Source organism: Cardiocondyla obscurior, linkage group LG09, assembly GCF_019399895.1.
Source record: "Cardiocondyla obscurior isolate alpha-2009 linkage group LG09, Cobs3.1, whole genome shotgun sequence".
In the NCBI taxonomy this organism is placed as follows: Eukaryota; Metazoa; Arthropoda; class Insecta; order Hymenoptera; family Formicidae; genus Cardiocondyla; species Cardiocondyla obscurior.
Window position 1 is genome coordinate 7,035,171 of NC_091872.1, and position 20,651 is coordinate 7,055,821.

The 20,651-nt window shown below is 37.4% G+C and overlaps 3 protein-coding genes and 1 long non-coding RNA gene across 8 annotated transcripts; 2 read left to right on the forward strand and 2 right to left on the reverse strand.

Annotated features, from left to right (window-relative positions):
* Positions 1–383: 383 nt before the first annotated feature.
* Abcd (ATP binding cassette subfamily D) lies at positions 384–4,860 on the reverse strand. Its single transcript, XM_070661280.1, has 9 exons — positions 4,027–4,860; positions 3,556–3,794; positions 3,028–3,408; positions 2,768–2,862; positions 2,381–2,570; positions 2,202–2,299; positions 1,681–1,907; positions 944–1,397; positions 384–787 (listed from the first exon to the last, which is right to left on the reverse strand). The coding sequence occupies exons 1-9, from the start codon at positions 4,596–4,598 to the stop codon at positions 740–742; spliced, it is 2,304 nt and encodes a 767-aa protein (XP_070517381.1). The 5' UTR covers positions 4,599–4,860; the 3' UTR covers positions 384–739.
* Positions 4,861–5,090: 230 nt separating this feature from the next.
* Positions 5,091–7,706, forward strand: LOC139105285 (uncharacterized). The gene is made up of 2 exons (XR_011546153.1): positions 5,091–5,210; positions 7,209–7,706. It is a non-coding gene; the product is annotated as an uncharacterized lncRNA (long non-coding RNA).
* On the reverse strand, positions 7,106–9,661 carry LOC139105279 (THAP domain-containing protein 1-like). Of its 4 annotated transcripts, none has more exons than XM_070661290.1 (6): positions 9,351–9,497; positions 9,062–9,283; positions 8,918–8,989; positions 8,747–8,833; positions 8,330–8,655; positions 7,106–7,569 (listed from the first exon to the last, which is right to left on the reverse strand). In XM_070661290.1, the coding sequence occupies exons 1-5, from the start codon at positions 9,410–9,412 to the stop codon at positions 8,379–8,381; spliced, it is 720 nt and encodes a 239-aa protein (XP_070517391.1). In that variant the 5' UTR covers positions 9,413–9,497; the 3' UTR covers positions 7,106–7,569; positions 8,330–8,378. The 4 variants fall into 4 exon arrangements, with proteins under 4 accessions (XP_070517391.1, XP_070517390.1, XP_070517389.1 ...); XM_070661289.1 differs by lacking the exon at positions 7,106–7,569 and adding an exon at positions 9,510–9,661 and having other exon boundaries at positions 7,709–8,655; positions 9,351–9,435; XM_070661288.1 differs by lacking the exon at positions 7,106–7,569 and having other exon boundaries at positions 7,709–8,655.
* Positions 9,662–9,712: 51 nt separating this feature from the next.
* LOC139105267 (serine-rich adhesin for platelets) lies at positions 9,713–19,969 on the forward strand. Of its 2 annotated transcripts, XR_011546151.1 has the most exons (12): positions 9,713–10,264; positions 11,670–11,767; positions 12,117–12,263; positions 12,342–12,461; positions 12,608–12,758; positions 13,015–13,144; positions 13,445–13,598; positions 13,965–14,153; positions 14,239–14,358; positions 14,523–18,502; positions 18,687–18,983; positions 19,832–19,954. XR_011546151.1 is itself a non-coding variant. In XM_070661273.1 (11 exons), exons 1-11 carry the CDS (start codon positions 9,961–9,963, stop codon positions 19,839–19,841), a joined length of 5,403 nt encoding a protein of 1,800 aa, XP_070517374.1. In that variant the 5' UTR covers positions 9,713–9,960; the 3' UTR covers positions 19,842–19,969. The 2 variants fall into 2 exon arrangements, 1 of the variants encoding a protein (XP_070517374.1); XM_070661273.1 differs by lacking the exon at positions 18,687–18,983 and having other exon boundaries at positions 19,832–19,969.
* The last annotated feature ends 682 nt before the right edge of the window (positions 19,970–20,651 follow it).

Sequence of the window (20,651 nt, forward strand, 5' to 3'; positions counted from 1 at the left end):
ATTAAGTTTAATTTCTCGGTCATTTAAATAGGCGTATGATTAAATTACCGTTTTTCTTTTAAGGTGATTGAGAAATAAATAATATTTTTTCGATTATTAATGTATTTTTTAATAGCAAGAAATAAATAATCGAAAAATAGCGGCACTGAAACGATTTTTTGTAGCACAGCTGGTCGCATTTCTCTCGTTTATCTTACTTGACGCCGCGAGAGTAATAACTTTAAAAAAAATATATAATTGATGTCCGAATTTACATTTAAATTATATTTAAAGAAACGAGAGGTGCTGAAGTACCATTTAACAATAAGATACATGAGTCCATAGTCTAAAGTTTTAAAGTGTACATAAATATAGCTAAAAAAAATAATAAATCAACGAATCTCTTATTCGTAATTATAATGTATATTTTATAAAATGTTTATAAGTGTGATGTAATCACATCTTTAATTATTCTACAAATAGAAAAAATATTTTTTTTACAATGCATAATCTTAGAAATATAAAAATATATTTAAATATATGTATGTACATTCATATGTATCCACACACCATAATAATTTATCATTTTTATATTTTAATCAATATTTTATATGCGATATGAAAGACAGAATACTATCTATAATTATGTAGAAAAAGATATAGAATAAATACATATTTTTGTATTCTATTTTTATATCTTTTCACATACTACTTTTATACCTTTTATTTTACTTGTAATAGATTCTATAATATATACTTTTCAACTAATTCCAACGTAGGTATCTTCTGGATGTGTATCACGCAGCTCCTACAAACAAAATTAATAAATATTAAAATTATAAAAAAAAAATAATTTACTAAATATAAAAATATATTTGTGTTTGTGACGGATAAAAACTTAACGTTTTGAACTAATTAAAAAAAAAAAAAAATTTTGCATTATATAAATAAAGCTATAACATACATGCAACATATGATAGTGGCTAGTCTTTGCTTTTTCTTGCTCCACTTCCTCTTTACTTGCTTCTCGATTTGATAATATGGATAGCCCGTCCGCATTCAGCGGGCCGAAGGTCCACCCACCTTCACCATCAAACTTCAATAATAATTTGTGATATTTAGCGAGCGACGCCACTCGGTGAGTGATGGTTAACAAAGTGATTCCCTTTTTCTTCGCGGTTTCGTACATTATTCCTTCAGCTTCAAGGCTGACAGCGCTTGTGCATTCATCTAACAAAGCGTACTGTGGAGCGTGATAAAAGAGGCGCGTCATTGCGAGTCGTTGCTTCTCGCCACCGGATAGAGTAGAGTCCCAATCGCCGAGAGCATCGAAACCTTCTGGTTCTCGTTCCACAATACTTCGTAAATCCACATCATCCAGCAATTGTAATAATTCTTCGTCCGAACCACTTTCCAACCTGCAACAACATAACATATATACATCTTTTCAATATATTTTTATGTATCTAAAGTACAAAACTGTTAAGAAAAAGTTTATTATTAGGTTCAAAGTATATTATAAAATATACAATTAATTATAATGTAACTAATCATATAATTAAAAATATAATTAACTGAATTAAGTGGGATAATTTAACATAAATCTATTTTAATTTTTATTGTTAATAAAATCAGCAAATAAAAATATGTATTAAATATATTAAATATAATTATAATAATAATAAAAAATATATATGGAACCTAGAATGCGCTGGATAAATGATTTGATCTCGAAGACAACCCACTGTCATATACGGCTTTTGTGGGATATAAAATAAAGCAGGCCTGCCGTGTTCGGAAGAACTTCTTTCGATTGGCCTGATAAGAGTTCCATCATACACCGGCCAAAGACCGGAAATGACACGGAAGAGAGAACTTTTACCGCAGCCATTGGGTCCAGTGATTAGAAGATGATCGCCTGGCTTTATCTAATAATGCCATTAAATATGCAAATATAACATATACCAATGTAAAGAAAATATAATAATAATAATACTGTATACGGACGCACGTAAAGAAGAAGGATAAATGTGTACTTGTCATATTTAAAAAATGTAAACGTAATTTAAAAAATGTTAAAATAAATAATAAAAAGTACAATAAAAATATAATAATATAAATACAAAAACCATAAGAATTTTACGATTACATCGTTCTGAAAGTGAACATTGGAATATAATTACACTTTTTACGTATATTTAAAATATATAATAATTACTTACGTGGATTGTTAGATTAGGTACAATTATTTCGCAATTAGGCGTAACTATCGGGACGTTAATTAAACTTATACTGCCATCCGTACTTTCACGAACAATTCCTGGCAAACAATAAGCAAATCAATATGTAATAATACGATGCCACTGTTAGAAGAATTAGAGATTTACTTAACATAACTTACCTTTTATTATGGGAGTGCCGTTATTAAATTCAATGACTTTTTCTACGAGTTGTTGAGTGTTACCGTTTGGAAGGGATCTTGATGGACTACTGGTGACGACATTTCTCTTGTACTTGCAAAGCGCTGCGTCTTTAAATACATCTAACATTTCGCTAACACGTGCTGCATATCCTGCCAACGCGACTAACTCCTACAAGATTTAATAAATCTCAGATTAATGTATGTCATAAGCGCGTATTAAAAATTTTAAGATTCAACGAGGTTATCATGTAATAATTCTATTTCTGTTCGGAAACTGTAGTTACCGAACAGATACATAACAACTCCCCAGATTAATTTTTTGTAAGTATAAAGATTTACCAAATTAATAAGAATTAAAATACGTACTTTATAAGACGACATAAGTCGTTCAACAGCATCGGCTCCCGAGCTTAGAAGATTTTTTGAAGTGGTGAGATATCGTGTCCTCTCACTCACGCCACCTAATTATTATACGTCATTATTCATTAAGTTTCGTTCTTTTCTTCACTACTTTACAATATATATAAATATATACAGATGTAAAATAAGTACTAAAATACAATTTAAACAATTTTATAGTGTTGCAAAGTGTTTTGTTTAAAAAATTAATGCATTATCGTACGTACCGTCACCGTCTGAATTAATCATCCCTCTTTCCGATGATATAGCCGTGTTGTAAAGCAACGGCATTGCGATAACGAAAAGTCCCGTACCAGACCACACGTATTTCATCAGGAACTGTTCTAGCATCACATACCATAGTTTAACAGCGAGAATACGATGCAAATGTGATACCAACGATTTATACGCGGAACTTATATAACGGTGCTCCGTATCATGACCCGCGTAGAATGCAATTTCTTCTGCGTGCGCACTGATACGTGCATGTGCTTCTCTCAATTTCCCACGTCGCGACGCTTCCTCGGCAACCAATTGACCGAACTTCGGTGAGGCAAAACGTAGAACTTGTCCAGTCAAAGCAATAACTCCTGCCGCTAATAATGGTCCTAGATAACAAAACAGAGTTTAAAAAATCGAGATCTAAAAGTATAATTTATTAATAATATTCATAATTCAAATTAATGTAGAAATATGTGTGGAAATCAGGTTTACTAAATAAATCAGTTTAGTTGAAGCTGAAAAGTGGTTTTTACCTGGAATCGTTTTTGCACCCATTTTATGTGAAAATGAGATAAGCGCTATACCAACTAAGGCACAGTCTAGTAATGGTTTTGTTAAACTAGAATACAGATGCGCTACAGAACTGGCTAGCTCCGACAAGTCATCCGTCAGTCTTTGCTCAGCGCCGCCAAGCCTAGTATCTAAAGCTGATACCCTATAATAAGTCTGTTGACTCAGGTACATCTTGTAGGCATGTTTCACCAGACGCTCCCTGCAAAAACGATTAAAAGAGATTAGATTGTACATATTAAACAAATAATGTTCTATCTAATCCGAATAAAAGAAAATTCTTTCAAATATTTTTTCAACAATTTTGATTTCAATTAAATTTCAAATTAAAATTAAGAGCGTACGTCGATTAGATTTGCAATTTTTGCAAAAGTTTATTTACATACACCCATACAGCCGTGCATCCACGAGAGGAATAGCAGAATCGTACGTACCTAAAGCTAAGCGCCAGTCGACCCTCGAGGTATCTGATAGCCGAGTTGACGAAGGTAGCGGGCAAAGCAATGGCGAACCATCTCGCGAGCATCAGACTAAAGCCGTGCACGTCTCGCAGGACAATCCTCTTGACAATCTGACCCTCCAACTCGGCGACGTACACCGAGAGAAAGGTTCTCGTGAGCAGCGTGAGCGTTGCGCACGCCAGCAATCCCATTTCTCGCGTACGCCATCCCGGTACCATAATCTTCAGCAGCATTATCAGCTGCCTGAAAAAATCCCGATCCAGTCCGACGGACTGTCTCTGCTTCTTCCCCCTTCCGGCAGAATTGTCGGCTTGAAGATAGCCGCTTCGGGAAACGGCACTGCTGCCATTGTGTTTGGGACGGGTCTGCCGACTCGCCTGACACGTCTGGGCGGACCGTTTGAAACATGTGAGAATGTGCGGATAGGTCAGTTTAAGGAGGTAAAGCGCAGTGGCTGCGCCGGCGACGCCACGCGTTAGCGTTTCTTGTCGCACGCCGTAACGCGCGGACGCGCCGTCGATCAACTTCGAGAACACCGACGACATTCCTCGGCTCTGAGTCCTCGCGGGACAGTTGCCAGGTTAGTCGATCCTGATTCCGCGCATCCCGCGCGCTCACGTAGATCGCGATGAGGACGCCGATGACGACGCATCTACGAAAGCTGCGAGATTCGGCCACGCTCCGCCGCCCTTTCTTTCTCCTCGTCGCGGTCCACGATGCACGTTAACGGCGCGCGAGAACGGTCCAAGTACGCGCTGATTACGCGTACGCACGCACGCAACCAGTCGGGCCGGCCATCAGCTGGCAACTGGTGTTTCCCAGAAATCGCAGGCTTCACTTTCTCGCGCGGCACGCTGCCGAAACCACGCTCGCAAACACTCGCAAACGACGCTAACACGCGACGACGGAGGCACGAGAACTGCGGCGAGCCACGTCATATCGTGCCCCTGCAACTTCTAGCATCGTTCTTGCGCCCGACCCTCTCCACGACTCTCTCGTCTTTGACTCCTCGGCCCTCGCTTCTCCTTTCGGTTTCAACGCCTCGCGTTCGCAAACGGGTTCGACTCTTCCGTTCATTTGGCACTGACACGTAATCGATCGTCTTGATTTGAATAATAATAAGCAATGCAGAAGGATCAGCGTTAACAAATTAAGCGGTTTGCATCTTCACCTTGATACAACTTTGTTCGTTTTTATACAATTTTTTTTTTTCTTTTTTTTTTTTATTCTTTTAAATGAGAATTTTTCGACGCACTTTGACATTTTTGCGGAGATTTGAGCGACTTTGATGTTGTCGAAGTCACTGCAAATAACTTGCTAGTTTCAAGAACGTTTCACTTTCTAATCTTTGTGTCAGATTTTATGGTTCTATAGTTTTTACAAGAAATTTTTCTTGAATTTTTAAGTCGTGCAGTATATAATTAGTCTGTTTCCCTTTTTTTTTTTCTTTTTTTTAATTATATAATTGGAATTCGTAAGACCTCGATATTACTTCACAACAAGTATGTAACAAGAGTCTCCGAAGCTTTTGAAATTCGGTATTTCGCATATATAATACATGTTGCATTATGTAATCAGTCTATATTCGTCTAATTCTCCTCTCACTTCAACTCCATTTATAACATCTGCGATTCAGTAGAAATATAAGAAACGCACAAAGTATTAAAAGAAAAAAAAAGAAAGAAAGAAAGAAAAATAATAACGATATATATATACTTAATAATTGTCTGATCGTTAGATATAATAATATGCGATTTAATATTAAATTGATTACATGTAATTTCTTTAATGTCACATTAATTTCATTGCTTGCTATAAAAATATTCAGACGACATATGCTAGTTTCACTTATGTTCCTTCAACGTATATAAAGTTTCGTAGTAAAATAAGCAAAAGTAATGAGAAACAATTTTATCTCGAAATTGAAAAAATTTATTTCGCACGCTTTTGCATTTTGAAAAAAATATAAAAAAACTATACAGCGGAAAGAAGTCTTCAGCGGCATCGCGTGATAATCGCAACATTTTAAATTACAATAAAATACTGCAGAAACATTTCAAAGACATGCGATCGCCAACTTGATGTGTAGATGTGATACGACTTGCGAGTTACGTAAGTTTTTGAATACCTCGCAATATTTTATCCGAATAAGAATGTAAGTTTAACTTTAAAAAATGATTATTTAAATTGTAGGAGAAATATCCTTTATTTTGTAATTTTGATTGATTGGAAACTTGAATTTAATGTAAATGACAAAAGGAACATTTTTTCTGCCTTGACATTTCGAAAAGTAACGCATCTAAATTTGCATGTTGCGAAAAAGTTTTTTTTTTTTTTTGCTTTATAAATTGTTTGTCAAGAAAAATATTAAAACGATGTTTTTACATTGTGAAGAAATCTCCGAGTCCATCGGTCTACTATCTTCGAAGATTAGATACTGCACGTCATTCTTTTCGTCATCATTCGGATAATTATATGCTTTATTCTGTGCTGTCATTTAAGCGTTCACTGAAGTTCTCTCATGTACTTTTTATTCTGTATCAGGAAGCAATGATTATTACTGCTATTTGCAAACTAGTTTTATGCAACGTCATGTATAGGCATATTGGAGAGTTTTCGTTCTGAGAAATAATAAATAATTAATCTAATTGTAGCATAATTATATGGTCATTAATGAAAAATCCTAAATGATAATGCTTCGCTTAATGATATTGAAATCGGTAATAATAATAAAAAAAATAACTTCTCGTTTTGTAAAGATGTTATGGAAATTGTTCATAAATATTATATTAAACAGACTATAAAAAAAATGATAAGGCGCAGTTGTCTTAAGAATTTTAGATTAATTATACATCTTCATTAGTTTTTCAGATTTTTAATTGTCTATTGTTGTTTAATTGTCTATTGTTGTTTAATTGTCTATTGTGGACTAGAAAATTAAAATTTTCTTTGTTAGAATAAAATTGATTTAATTTGCCACAATAACATTTATTTAGCTTGTCACAATAAAATTGATTTTGTATTATTTGCAGTTAAAAAAAAATGACAGAAACACATAGAAAAATTACTTTTATTCTTCAAAAGATCATATACTTTACGATAAATATCCAAATGTCCCAGTAAATCGTCTAAGATAAATTTAATTTTAATTTTAGGAATTCAAGAAAAGCGGCCTAGTGGGAGATGGTGTAGCAGATCTCGAGATCAGAAGAAACGCCGGGGAAAGCGGAAGCGAGAAAGTAAGAGTTCACAGCCGTAGGCTGATTTCTTCAGCCGTCACTTTCGTTCTCCGTTCGCGATCAGTACCACTGTTCAAAGTCTATTATCAAACTTTTCGAATTAAATATAAAGAAGAAAAACACGTAGTACATCGTTATCTGCGGCCTTTGAGCTCATAAAAGAGATACGCTTTTTTTGTCCGTTTTGCGTCGAGGATGAGCAACATTTATATATGTATATATACATATAAATTATCCGCGTCTCTCGAAATAAATAATAAATCATTATTTTAGTAGGCTAAAAAATGCGCATAAAAAGAATTAACATTAAACACTTAAATAGATTATTGTATACAACATAATAGAACAATTATATGTATGAACGCTTTAAAATGTTTATGAAATTATTAATTAAAAAAAGTTCATAAAAACTAACATATGTTGGTATAAAAAAATTATATTTATATTACATTTTCTTGATTCTGACATTCTTGAAAAAGCTTTGAATATTTTTATACACTTTAAATAAATCGTTTATATTCTTTTTGCGAATAAAAACATAGAACTCAAGCAAACTAGTCTACATTGTTAGAATATTAAGCAACAAATCCTGTTTATTTTATATAAAAGTTTATAGATTAATTTCTAAACTGTTGAAAAACAGATTTACAATGTTATTAACTTCCATCTAACTAGACAAAAACAAATTTATAATTTGTAAAATATTACTACAGATATTCACATTAGTTCGTATTTCTCATATTATGTATAAGTGAAAAAAAATTAATTGCATAATAATTTTGAAGTATAATTAAAAATGAGAGCAAACACATTTGCATGTATTAATATGTGAAATAAACGAATGTATAAAATACAGACATGAAATAAATATGCTCCAAAGCAATTATTTTAATTACAATTTATGTGTAAAATATAAATTTAAATAAAAATTATCATGTAAATTAATTTACCAGAAATAAATAACATTGAGAGTAACAAATACTTTGTAATAAAGTTCAACAATGATTAATTACTGCAAATTATAACTAGTAACTTACGACATTTGTAGGAAGCCCCTTTCATTCTACGTAATAATTTGTCACATTTTTATCTAATGCTCAACATATCAGCAACTAAACCTGTCAATAAGTTCTTTTCTTTCAACTCCTCAACTATGTGTTTGTACTTTTGAACTTTTTCATATAGACGTTTATTCTTGCGTTCTAACAATACTTTTTCTTTTCTCATTTCTTCAAATGCTACTAAAAATCGATTCCACAATTTTTCATCATTAAAATCCTCTTTTCTAAAAATGCCAAATTTTTTCAGGTTACAATGTTTTTTTGATGCAACACTAGATTCATCACCACTGGAATCGTTTTTTCTAGAAAAAAATAATTGCATTTTGTAAATGAACAAAGAGAAAAATATTGATTAAGGTAATATATATACACATATATATATATATATATAACCTTTTCGAGCATTTTATATTTTCATCTGTTACAAGTTCTATTGTCTCTGTGCAATCATCAATTTCAGCATCATAATCTTGAAAGTTTCTAAACACAAAAATAATTGAAACTTTAAAACAATAGGATAAAGAAATAACTGTATATTTTATAATGCTAAATTTGGATACTTACAATGAATCATGTTCAGTGGATTCTACACATGTAATGTGATCATCAATTTCAGTCACAGATTCTTGAAAGTTTCTAAACAGCATGAAAACAATTAAAATAGAAAAAAATTATATTTTATAATAATAAATTTGTGTAGACACTTACATTACTTCCATTGAATCATGTTCAATGGATTCTACACATGTATTTAATTCATCTTCAATATTCAATCGTGGAACAGCAGTGTTTTTCAGAATAGGCCTGTCACAAAAGTCTCGATAATCTTCAGGCTTGAAATGTTGATTACATACAAAAGCAGTTTTAATACTATCTTTCTTCTTCATTATCTCCAACCACTGTTTTCGAATGTCCGAATTCTTTGGCAAACTAAAAACATAAATGCTTTGCGTGAGAGGTGAAGATATATAAAACATTTTACTGGTAATATTTTTACCTGTGAAAAGTGAGATGTGGGTTTATCGCTTGTTCGACTTTGCAAATACCGCATATTCTCATTGTTGCAAATACACTTGTAACCTCTAAAAATGCAATATACAATAAGCGGAAGTAGAGTCACAAATGATAGAACCAATTAGAATAGAGAACAGTATACTCTGAAAGCCGTCCGTCCGCCGTCTGGGCTTGTAGCGCGCCACCGGCGTCGAAGCAGCATGCGCAACTCCACTTTAATGGCAACAAAGATGGTGGGCGCAGTGCGCGCAGCAATTGTGTGCCTGCGGCAGGCGCGTTGACGTGCCTGACAAGCGTCGTACAGCGTACGGCCCAGGTAGCGGGCACTGCAGGCGCGGGAGTGCGTGGTCTGCGTTAGCAGCTGTTCTTCGTGTACGTGCGTGCGTGGCTACGTGCGTGCGTGCGGGCGGGCGCGCGCGCGCGCCACCCGTCCGCATATGCACGCGTGTGCGTGGATGCATGCGTGCGTGCGTGCGTACGCGCGCGATTACGCGATTCCGCGGTGTGCGCGCGTGCCTGGCCGCGTTGGGTGACTCGCGGTACCACCGCGTTTCCGACGTGTTCCAACGAAATATGTCAGAGGCCGCGGAAGTATGAGCGAGGAAGCGGACTCGATTGGGCAGACCCATGGGGACACGACCTTGGCTGACAAGAGTGATCGCGACGCGCCGTCACCGCCGTCGCCGTCGCCGTCGTCGCCGTCGACGACCTACACCAGGAGGCCGCGCTTTGGTACCGGCGGCCCCCCGTCCTCGCCCTACGTCTGGGTCGACGGTCGTCAGCTGCGCAGCGCTCTAGCTTGGACCAAGAAATCTCCGCCCCGACGAGTCAGCTTTCCCTTGAGCGACAGTCACTTGGTGACGGGCTACCTCGAACCCGACAATCCCTGGCGATACGGTGAGTACCTCCGCCTTCCCGCATCCTCTCGCCGCTCCCCGGCCTTCGGTCTTTATTCCAGACCGGAGTATCGCCCTATTCCGAGCACGCGTTTCAAATGCCCTGCGTATTGATGTTGCCCCGACGATCTAGGCTTAGATCCGACTAGCGATTTGCGTTCACCAGACGGGAACAAAGCGAAGATCACACAGTTGCCCAGGTTCAGTGCTTTGCGAAAGTTGACGCAATCGGTTTCTGGACGTTTTATCGTAGGATCTGAAGAACGTTTAGTTCTTGTGCTCAAGCATGACGTAAACCCTGTCGGCGGTTGTAAATCGCTCTTATGGAGATAGGAAAGATCTACTCTGGTGCTTGCCACTTGGTGTAAGAACATACAATGTGATGATTAATTCGATGTTACAATGTTGCAGGAAAGTTTCTGCTTCTTCTCAAGATTTAGATTTAAAAATACTTAAATCACAGCAAGTTGTAGTAATTGCTTGCTGTAATCCTGTACAAATTAGCTGTCGGATTTAAGGCCGAGGCTCTGTAAATTGTTACTTTGGTGCCACAGTAGGAAAGCTCCATCAACCGCTTAGAAAAGTGTTCAATGTATGATGCAAATATGTAAATACGACTGTGATAAATTAGCGATTTCCTAATTAATTTCTGTTAAATTCTTTCAAACTCATATTTTAAGTTCAACACAAATAGCACACTTTTGCCTTTAAGGAGTTGTTCTACCTGAAATCAAAATAGCTGATTTGCAAAGACATTCTGGTGATATTCTAAATTGTCAAGCTGTCGTGGGATAATTTTCTTCTTTAAGACAATTGTATTTCGCTTCTACGCTATCAGGTTTTTTTATAGACCATCTCGAGCGAAGGCTTTCGCAATGTGAACTACGTCCTAATTATAAGTTTGATGAGAGAGAAACAGTGACGTCTACTTGGTACAATATGCAACACAGAAACTGTAACAGTAATATATATACATATTTTTTTCAATGTAATTATTTTGTAAACCAATGGACTCTTGGAAAATAAATAGACAGTTGTACACCATAGTTGCAGACTTTTCCTTAACTTCACACTCGCATTTTATTTTATGCACTTATCTGTCTTGCGATATATTAGATATATTACGCACACATAAATACATTGTGATCTCGGAATGTAATCAGGACACGAGTCTTTGCAAGAATTGTATGCTTTGTCTTGAAAAAGGTCTTTCAAAATGTTTTCCGTCCTCTTTCAGAAGTCCCCTCCTGTTACCTTCCAACGCTTTTTTGTATCTTTATTCTGAAAGACATGTAAATTTGAAATCGAGACGTTTTCTTTCTTCCTTTTTTTAATTATTTAATTTGTAAATTATTGCCTGTGTTGTTTTTACATTGTGAAATAAAACTGTTAATAATTGTTCCCAGCTGAAAATGTGAATCGCGAGGACTTAGTCTTTGCATACAAGGAGTCTTGTGCACGTCATGCCACTGAACCCTTACAAAATGTTTTAGTTCAACTGGAGGTAAATTCACTTTTCTGCAATATTATAACTTTATGAATATTATCTATTCAAGTCAATGTTAAAATTAAATCTGACCATCACCGTGTTGCAATAAAGTAGTTCTGTAAAAATTGGTTCTATGCGTACGAACGTGAAGGCCGATTTGTTTGATGAAAACGCATAAATAGCTAAGATAAACGTGCAAAGTCTTTCTTTCTTTTTTTTTCTTTTTTTTATTTTTTTTTTTAACTTTATCATGGTATTTCGTATGTGCTAAACGAAAAATTTTTGCAAGTTTTGACGCTCAGCGAACTTTTAAGAAGAAAGATTTTACAGTTTACTTTCACATATTTTTATTCTTATTATATAGAATTTGGACGTAAATCGCGACCGCTGTGAAGAACTGAATTTGAAAGGAGAAGCTTTAAATCAGGATCACATCGAACCACTGGAGGAGATACTAAAGAGAATACAGTTTAATAAAATCGATTTAGAAGGAACGTCTTTGAATGATGAGGTATTTCTTCGAAACTAATGTGCATATATGTTATTTCATTGCTATTACACAATATGTGTTAAATTATTATTGTTACAGAGTTCCGTGATATTATTTGATATGATGGAATATTATGAAGCCGTAAGACACTTAAATATTTCATCTAATTCAGAAATCGGAGTGCGCGGCTGGCAAGCGTGCTCACACATGATTAAAAAGGTACTTATACAACCAGCCAGAATATTTTTATATTTTATATTATTAATTAAATCAAAATTATTCTTTTAATTACTTAAGATATACATAATGACGTTTTGATAGCGTAAAATGTTAGAAGTAAGTTAACACAAGCATTATTGTTTCAGACTGAAAGCTTAGAGCAATTTGAAGCAAGGGACATTAAACTTGATGAACAAAACATGAACATTTTGACCCGTGCATTGCGAACGGTTTGCCATCTACAAGTCCTTAAATTGGAAAATTGTGGACTATCGGGTCGAGCAATTATCATGCTTGGTATTTATCACGTAACAGTTCTTTTTTTTTTCTTTGCGTCATAATATCGTATATCATACTGCATTTACGATGTAACTTTGTAAATTATTAACAGAATAACAGTTATTGCTATAATTTACAAGAGAAAGTTAAAGATATTAAAATAATTTCTTGCAATTATTAAAATAAAATTAATAAATTTTCTCCCTTGCTTTTTTACTTTTACAATTGTATGAGAAGTATGAGAAAAGATTATGACTCTTTGTTTTTCTAACAGTTACAGCCCTAAAAATAAATAGCGGTATACGGGAACTATATTTAGCCGATAACGGGCTTGACTTATACGATGCTATACAGCTTGGATCTCTCTTAAGAATGAACAATCATTTGCAATTGCTCGATATTAGGTATGTATAACTTTGTAATAAACAATTAAGAATTATCATTTGGTGCGTTTTTTTTTTTTTTTTCGAAAATACAACAAATGTGTTTAAGTGTGTTAACGTTTCTTTCTTAATTAATATCAAAATTTTTATAACTATTTTTTCCATTTTGGTAAAAATTATTCACATATAATTCAATTATATGATTTAAGGATAATTTTTATGTATAGTTTGTAGACGCTTCTTCATTGTGAGGCATGCATTATACTTAAACAAGCAAATGATGTTAGTACAATTTTTTTTTCTGGAAATGTTTTTCCTTAGTAATAATAACGTCCAGGACGATGGAGTACGAGATATATTAGAGGGCCTGATCAATCAAATTAATGAAGACAAAACTGGCAAGGGTCTTAATATTTTGATATTATGGAACAATCATCTGACCAAGAAATCATCGCCTTACTTTTCGAGGATTATAGTACGTATTGTAAATAATTTTTACTATATTGCTTTTAATTGTGTTATAGGTGACGCGTGTTTAGTAGGCAATTTTTCTGATTAGCATACATGTAAATTAATAATTATAATTTTTATTACAGCTTTAATTATTATAATCGTTATTGTTATTTTATTACAGTAGTTATTTTAATTTGTATTTTATATGTGCTATAATTAGTTAATATGTTGGACTAATTAAAAATATGGAACTAATTCGCATTTTATTTCTAAAATTGAACGAAATTAAATCTGAAATCAAAAGAATAAAATTAATTAACTACAATAAAAACATGATTTATGTGGTGTCATGCGTCTGCTTTTTTTTATTTGCAATAATTATGTTTAGGCATTATCGAAAACATTGGAAACTCTGAATATCGGTCAAAACATGCTGACGGACGAAATATTAAGTACCGTTAATGAATCGTTGAAGCAAAATCGTGTTCTCTTACAATTGGGCATGCAATCTACGGAACTTACATGCGATGGAATAATTACGCTCGCCGAAATATTGGAAACGAATCAAGTCTTGCAGGTGTTGTTATTGTTTTAAATTACTTTAAAGTGTTTTAACTCTTGATAAATTTTGTCATGCTTTACATAATTTCTTTCTTTCACAGAGGATAGATTTACGAGATAACAGTATACAGATGCGCGGCATGCAGGCTTTGGCGAATGTCATGAAAAAGAACAAAGCCATTACGCAGATTGATTTGGACGATAAACCTCGGATAAGAATAGTGGGTATCGATATTTATCTTATATGTTGCATAATGGGAAATCCCGCTGTCATATATATAAACTTTGCATCAAGTACTTGTTGTATAATGTTATTCGCGCAGTTTTACTTAATGTTACTTATGTTTCACAATAGTAATATTATTATTTTTTTTTTTAAATAAAGGACGGTCCCTTGCACGAATACAAGGAAATGGCTGCGGAGATTCGCAATTACTGCAATCAAAATAAGGAACGCCGTCTGCTGAAGGAGGGTGAGGTCGAGGATGTGGAGAGTCCGGGGCATTCGAATCGGTTGCTGAACGCGAGTTTCCGTAAGATCTCGCTTACCTGTCAGACACTGCCAAGCCCGGCGCGATCGGCAATGTTAGCCGCCGATGAGCCGGCGACGCGCGCTAAGCTGGAGCCAAAGCGTACCAGTGGAAGCCGCCTACGCTCCCCGGCTCCCAGTCCCATTCCTTCCCCAGTGGCCAGTCCGATCCCTAGTCCGTCTCGAAACCGTTTCGTCGTGTGTCGAGTGTCGGAAGCATCATTGCGCTCCGCCGACTCTTCGGTGTCCTCCTCACCGGTCACTCCACCATCTCTCGGCTCCTCCCCGTCCCTCGGTTCTTCCCCGTCTTTCTTCCCTAATACGAGCGGTGGCCCGTCGCGGTTTCGCGTGTCGGTCGTGGAGTCGGCGGGCGCCGACCGCTCGTCGCTCAAATCGGTCGTCGCCTCCTCCAGCGGCAGCTCGGTCACTATCGGTTTTAACGTCAGAATCGACGCGGCCGACTCCGACGATCCCGACCGCGCAACCAAGATGGACGTGCATGCGATGCGGACCGCTAGTGATAGTACAACCGCGTCCGTAGATGTGCTTAACGTAGTTACGACAAAAATCTCCCCAAACGAAGACATTGCCAAAAACGAAGACCGTTGTGAAGCAAAGAAAACGGGGGAGCGATCAGATGTGTACCAAGCTGAAAAGCGAGTCTGGGTGGATGAGAGCGTTACCGCGACTTGTACGAATGATTATGATGTAGCAACAAAGGTCAAAGAGGAGCGATTAGCTCAAAAAGATATAACTGTGCCGCAGTCTGAAAAGAACAAAGATACTGCAACGATTCGTGATCATTGCGACAAAACGGTGAAAAGCAATATAACAGTAGACGTCGAAAGTATAGCAACAGCCAACGAGGATATCGAAGTGATCGAGGATCATTGCATCATGTATACGAGTACAAAAGAACTACTGGTACCTGCGTATCCAAGTGAGGATACAGCCTCGAGTAGAATTAGCGGGATCGAGGATAAAGCCTTAACAAAATCGTCCTCGGATGATACTTTGAAATTGTGCGCGAATCAGACAACTTCTGAAGAACTATCCACCTGCATTTTGGAGTCTTCCGTAAATCCTACCTCGGAAACGTACTCCTCGATTGGCAGGACGGAGCAACAATCGCGGGAACAGGCGAACACGTCAGTGCAAAAGCACAAGTCGAGTCTAGAGAAGCTCCTGTCCTTGTTTCAGCATCCTGGTCAGTTTTTCTCGGACTCTTCGAACGTCGTCACGGACACCAGAAGCACTTTGCAAGAGAACGTAAGCGGTATGATGACGCTGAGCGACAGGGTGCAGCAGTACCTGAAGGATGGCCGAACCAAGAATAGCACCGAAAATTCTTGGTCCTTGGAGCACGGGTCCTTGCTGAGAAACAGATCAGTGAGAGTAAACGTATCACAGCTGCCGAGTTTGACTAATATATTCGCGTCCTTCAAGCTCGAACCTCACACGAGTCTCGTCGAGCACAGCCCTAAGCTTTTTAGTCAGGATAAAAATCAAGATGCGAATATCAGAGAAAAAGATTTAGAAAAAAAATTAGCAGACACCGAGGTTTTGACAATCGACGAAGATTTATTAGAGCAGGAAAAGGATCAGATTTTTAGAAACGATGAGAATGTTATCGAACGGGTGAACGATGAAGATAATTTATCTGAACAGGAGCAAAATAGGATTACGAAGGAGTGTGAGAAGCATTTAATCGTTAACGAGAAGAATCAGATTGTCGGAAACGACGAGAATAATTTATTCGTTCAAGAAGATAATGAGATTGAAAGGAATAACGAGCAGAAATGGTTTGACCGGCATATCAAGGACGATGAAAAGAATTTGATTAGCCAGAAAGAGATTCAAACTTTAATCAATAAAGATAATTTATTTGATAAGGTAAAAAATCGAATTGAGGAGACCGAAGAAACAAGTTTAGAGGATCTAGAGAAAGAACAAGTTTTCAGGAGCGCTAAAGACGAGAACTTTAAAGATCAAGAGGAGACTCGGATTGCTGAAAACAACGAGGATCAAGATCAGGGTAAAGACCAGATTACGAGTGACAAAGAGTACAATTTAAATAACTGGAATGAGGTATCTGCGAGAGATAACGAGAATTTGAAAAGACAAGACAGCGTGATTGTGAGAAACGGTGAGAAAGATAGTATGCAAGATGTACATGTTGATGAAGAAAGTGTTAAAAAAGACGACACGCGTTGCACAGATAAATTACAACGTATAGAATCTGACTTTAGTGATCGACTGTTACCTGAAAGTGTGCAATCAAAGGACAATTTTGTTGATAATTTAGTATTAAATGACAGTTATGTTAAGCCGAACGTGACGGCTTTATCGTCGCTGGCGAGCGAATCTACTGTGTGCGTAGATGTAAAGTTAACGAATGCAACCGAATGTTCTGTTATAGAATTAAGTGAGACCGACAGTACAGGGTGTAACGATGATTTCGTTGATGTTAATAGCGATTCACGAGAGCGTCACGACGCGCAGAATACAAAATGTACAGAGCGTAGTACCGACGTTGAACGCTTCCGACGCGACAATCTGGAAGATTCCGAGCGCGACGGGACAAAAATTTTAGAAAGTAACGATGGAGAACGCTTAGAATGTAAGGACGCGACGGTTGGAGGAGCGAATGCCTTAGTGGCGAGGACATGTGATACAACTACGGACAGTATTAATCAGACTAGTGATAGTAGTTTTCCGATTTGTAACATAGGGCATGATAGGAAAACCGTAGATAGCGTAAGTACTATGAAAACGTCGGTGAGCACGGGCGATGACTACGGGGTATCGCCAGGGTCGTTGAATAACGTCTGTGTGTTAGCGACGTTAACAGACGATGCCGTGGCATTGTCGAGGTCGTCGATAAACGCCAATTCGGACGGCCACTTAGACAAGGAAGTTACCAATAACACGTGCTGCATCGCCAAGACAGATCATCAACGTAAGTCTGTAAACGGAGAAGAGAAGAACGAGGATGTAGCGGAAGTCCTCAACGACGATGCTTGCCGCGATTCCACCAATTGCAAAAGTACAAGTGTAAATATTAAGATAGAATTGGCGACGACGAGTTTGGAGAGCCGGGAGACGCTTGAGGAACATCACGAAGAACAATCTTTTATGCCAAATAACGTGGATGTACATCGAATTATTGTTAAAGCCGAGACTAAGGACCAACAACCAGAAAACGTCGTTGACCATGGCAGACGGATCGACCCGACTATTCTTGTTACGCCGTACGAGGCTTGTACGAATCTGGATAAGTCGGATGCGGAGGAGCTAATTTTCTGCATGACGGATATCTCGACGGACGGCACGTCTGTAGAGGACGAACTATCGCCGAGCGTACCGTCCAGGAGCTCGCCGAACGACTCCGCGAAGGTAACAGAATCGTACTTGGAGCTGACCGTTTCGAGCGCAACGTCGACGAGCACGCTGCTGATTGAGAATCCCGAGGACATGCACCGGAACTCTAGCCAGGATTCCGGTATCGAGGAAACCGCCTTAACTCTCGACGACGTCGTTGTAACGGTGGATGCGCACCCACTGCCGCCGCCTCGCAGCAGTCTTCAGGAAAGCGTGGACTCCGGGATCGAGTCGGAATGCTCGTCGATATGCATCAAGGTGGAACCCGTCGCCGAGGTCGTCGTGCTGCCGAAGAGGCCGTCGCGCGAAAGCAACGATGGGTACGAGGACTTTCTTACCGGAGAGCCGCGGCTGGTAGATAACCTCAACAGCATCAAGTGTACGGTCGTTAGTACCACGCGGCCTGTCGTCGACGAAGGTGTCGCGCATTCTCCCACTGCCGTGCACGGCACCAGGTGAGTATACTGACCGCGACTATCCGGCGGTGTCTCTTCTCGATCGGCTTCTCCGGAACTTCCTGCGAGAACCCTAGAATGCGTTGCGCCATTTACTCGCCGTCGCCGGCTTGAGATCTTAACTGAGGAAGAACAAAATATGGCACGTATTCCGCATCGGGTTGCTTGACTTTAGTCTTTACAGGACCGAAGAGTTCTCTCCCCGGTGCGCCACAATTCCACGACACTAATCGGTTAGACGTAGAGTTCACATATCTCACGAGTTTTACACGACGCTCGTTTCGCTAATCTTTCAACTCAAAATTGTTGGAACCAGAGTCTAATGGTCAACGAAGACGATTATACCTGAACGATGAGTAGCTTACGCTATGCATTCGCGTGAAAGAGAGTTCACGAATTCAAAGGGTTAAGCGACTGACGGAGAGGACGTTCCGCTTCGACTTCTCTTGGCTTTTCGCTTTTGCACCTTACAGCTTTCAGGGTAAGTTGTTCCGCCTTTCAGATAAATTTATTTATCAAGTAATCATACGTCTATCTTTATCCTTATTTCTAAATGGATAAAGCTAAACATATATTTATTTGATAAGTGAGTTTGCCAGGAAGTTGGAATAATTGGCTCTCACTTTTGCTATCGCTGGAGACACTTGAGAATGAGAAATTGAAAAAGTTTCGAATGTTCTGCGATTTGAATCTAACGAAACACTAAGAAATAATTGTTAAACAGTACAGGTTGTCTGGTTTCTTTCGCAAAATTGGTTCAAACATTTGAAAAACTTTAAAAACTCTCGCGTTTATACAAGATTTCAACAGAATTTTCAACACAACTTTTACCTCGCGATTTTTTGGCGATCTTTTCGTTTGCCTCCGTATTGAATTACTTTGCCCTAATCCGTGGTTTTTTTTTTTTTTTTTTCTTACGCACACTTCGACATCTCTGTTATTAACCATTAAACAAACAACTTAATTTTTATACTTGCTTATCATAATTTTTTGCTTCTGCTTTATTCATATATGTATATTTTCCTCTTATTGTGTACTTCTTCCTCTTAACATTTCCTTTGCTGTTGCATGTCTCTATTGTGCAAACTTTAGCATACGCTATATATGAAACTTTTACATAAATTAATTATATTTACAATTTTACAATAAATAATTAACTTAACAATTTCTAACTTCTCGCTATTGTCTAAAGATTTTATTTTACTTTTTGGACAGCTTTTGTTAAAAATGCAAACTATGTATCCGCGTGAATATAAGACACGCTAATGTCGAGCTCATTAAGGGGAATCATTAATGTATTAGATAATGACGATGTTTCATTTTTTGCAGCCCGAAATAATGCAGCGAGAGACGCGGAAGAGAAGACGAGAGACGACGAGAGGAAAAAGAACGTGATTAAGTATGACGTCGACGATGACGAAATCGACGAGTTTGAAGAAGTGATGAAACAGCTCGAGCCAAAGTACCGGCGCTATGCCAACTGGCGAATTTAAATACTGTTGGATATTGTCCGTCAATTTTTTCGGAGGTGGTTGACGCAAAACGGACGCTTGGCTCCAAGGACTACCGCTGACTCCGTGGACACTTACGATTACATTACGTCCTTCGATGGATTCTCAGTTTATCTTCGATATTATAAACTTCGGTTGATTTTCTCATCTCCTCGCGCTTTTGCGCTTGGAAGGTATTAGTTTCTAGACCGAATTAACTCTTACAGACATTTGCCATCGTTAAATTTCGACAAGTAGGACCTAGAAAACTGTTCTAGTGAATAATTGTTACGACAGACTCCTCTTTTCAATGATCTTCGTTTTGAAACGACATTCGATAGTATTTTTGCGCATACAAGTATGCCGATACCACGCATCTATCTTCGAATTTAGATCATTATTACAAATAGTATCGCAATAATTTACTTATTTAGTATTTCATGGATCTTTGTTATGTTTCTTTTTGCATTCTGGAATTTGTAGAGAGTCAATTACCTTTGTAGATCCATGTTCTTTGGAGATCTTTGAAATTGTTACACGTCAAAACGATACACGTGAATTTTTTCGATGATCCCGCTAGCCAAGAGTATACAACGCGTTGATAACTTAATTTTTAATTGTAATAACTGGTTTGTAATATTAGCTAGTTTTCTGTCGAT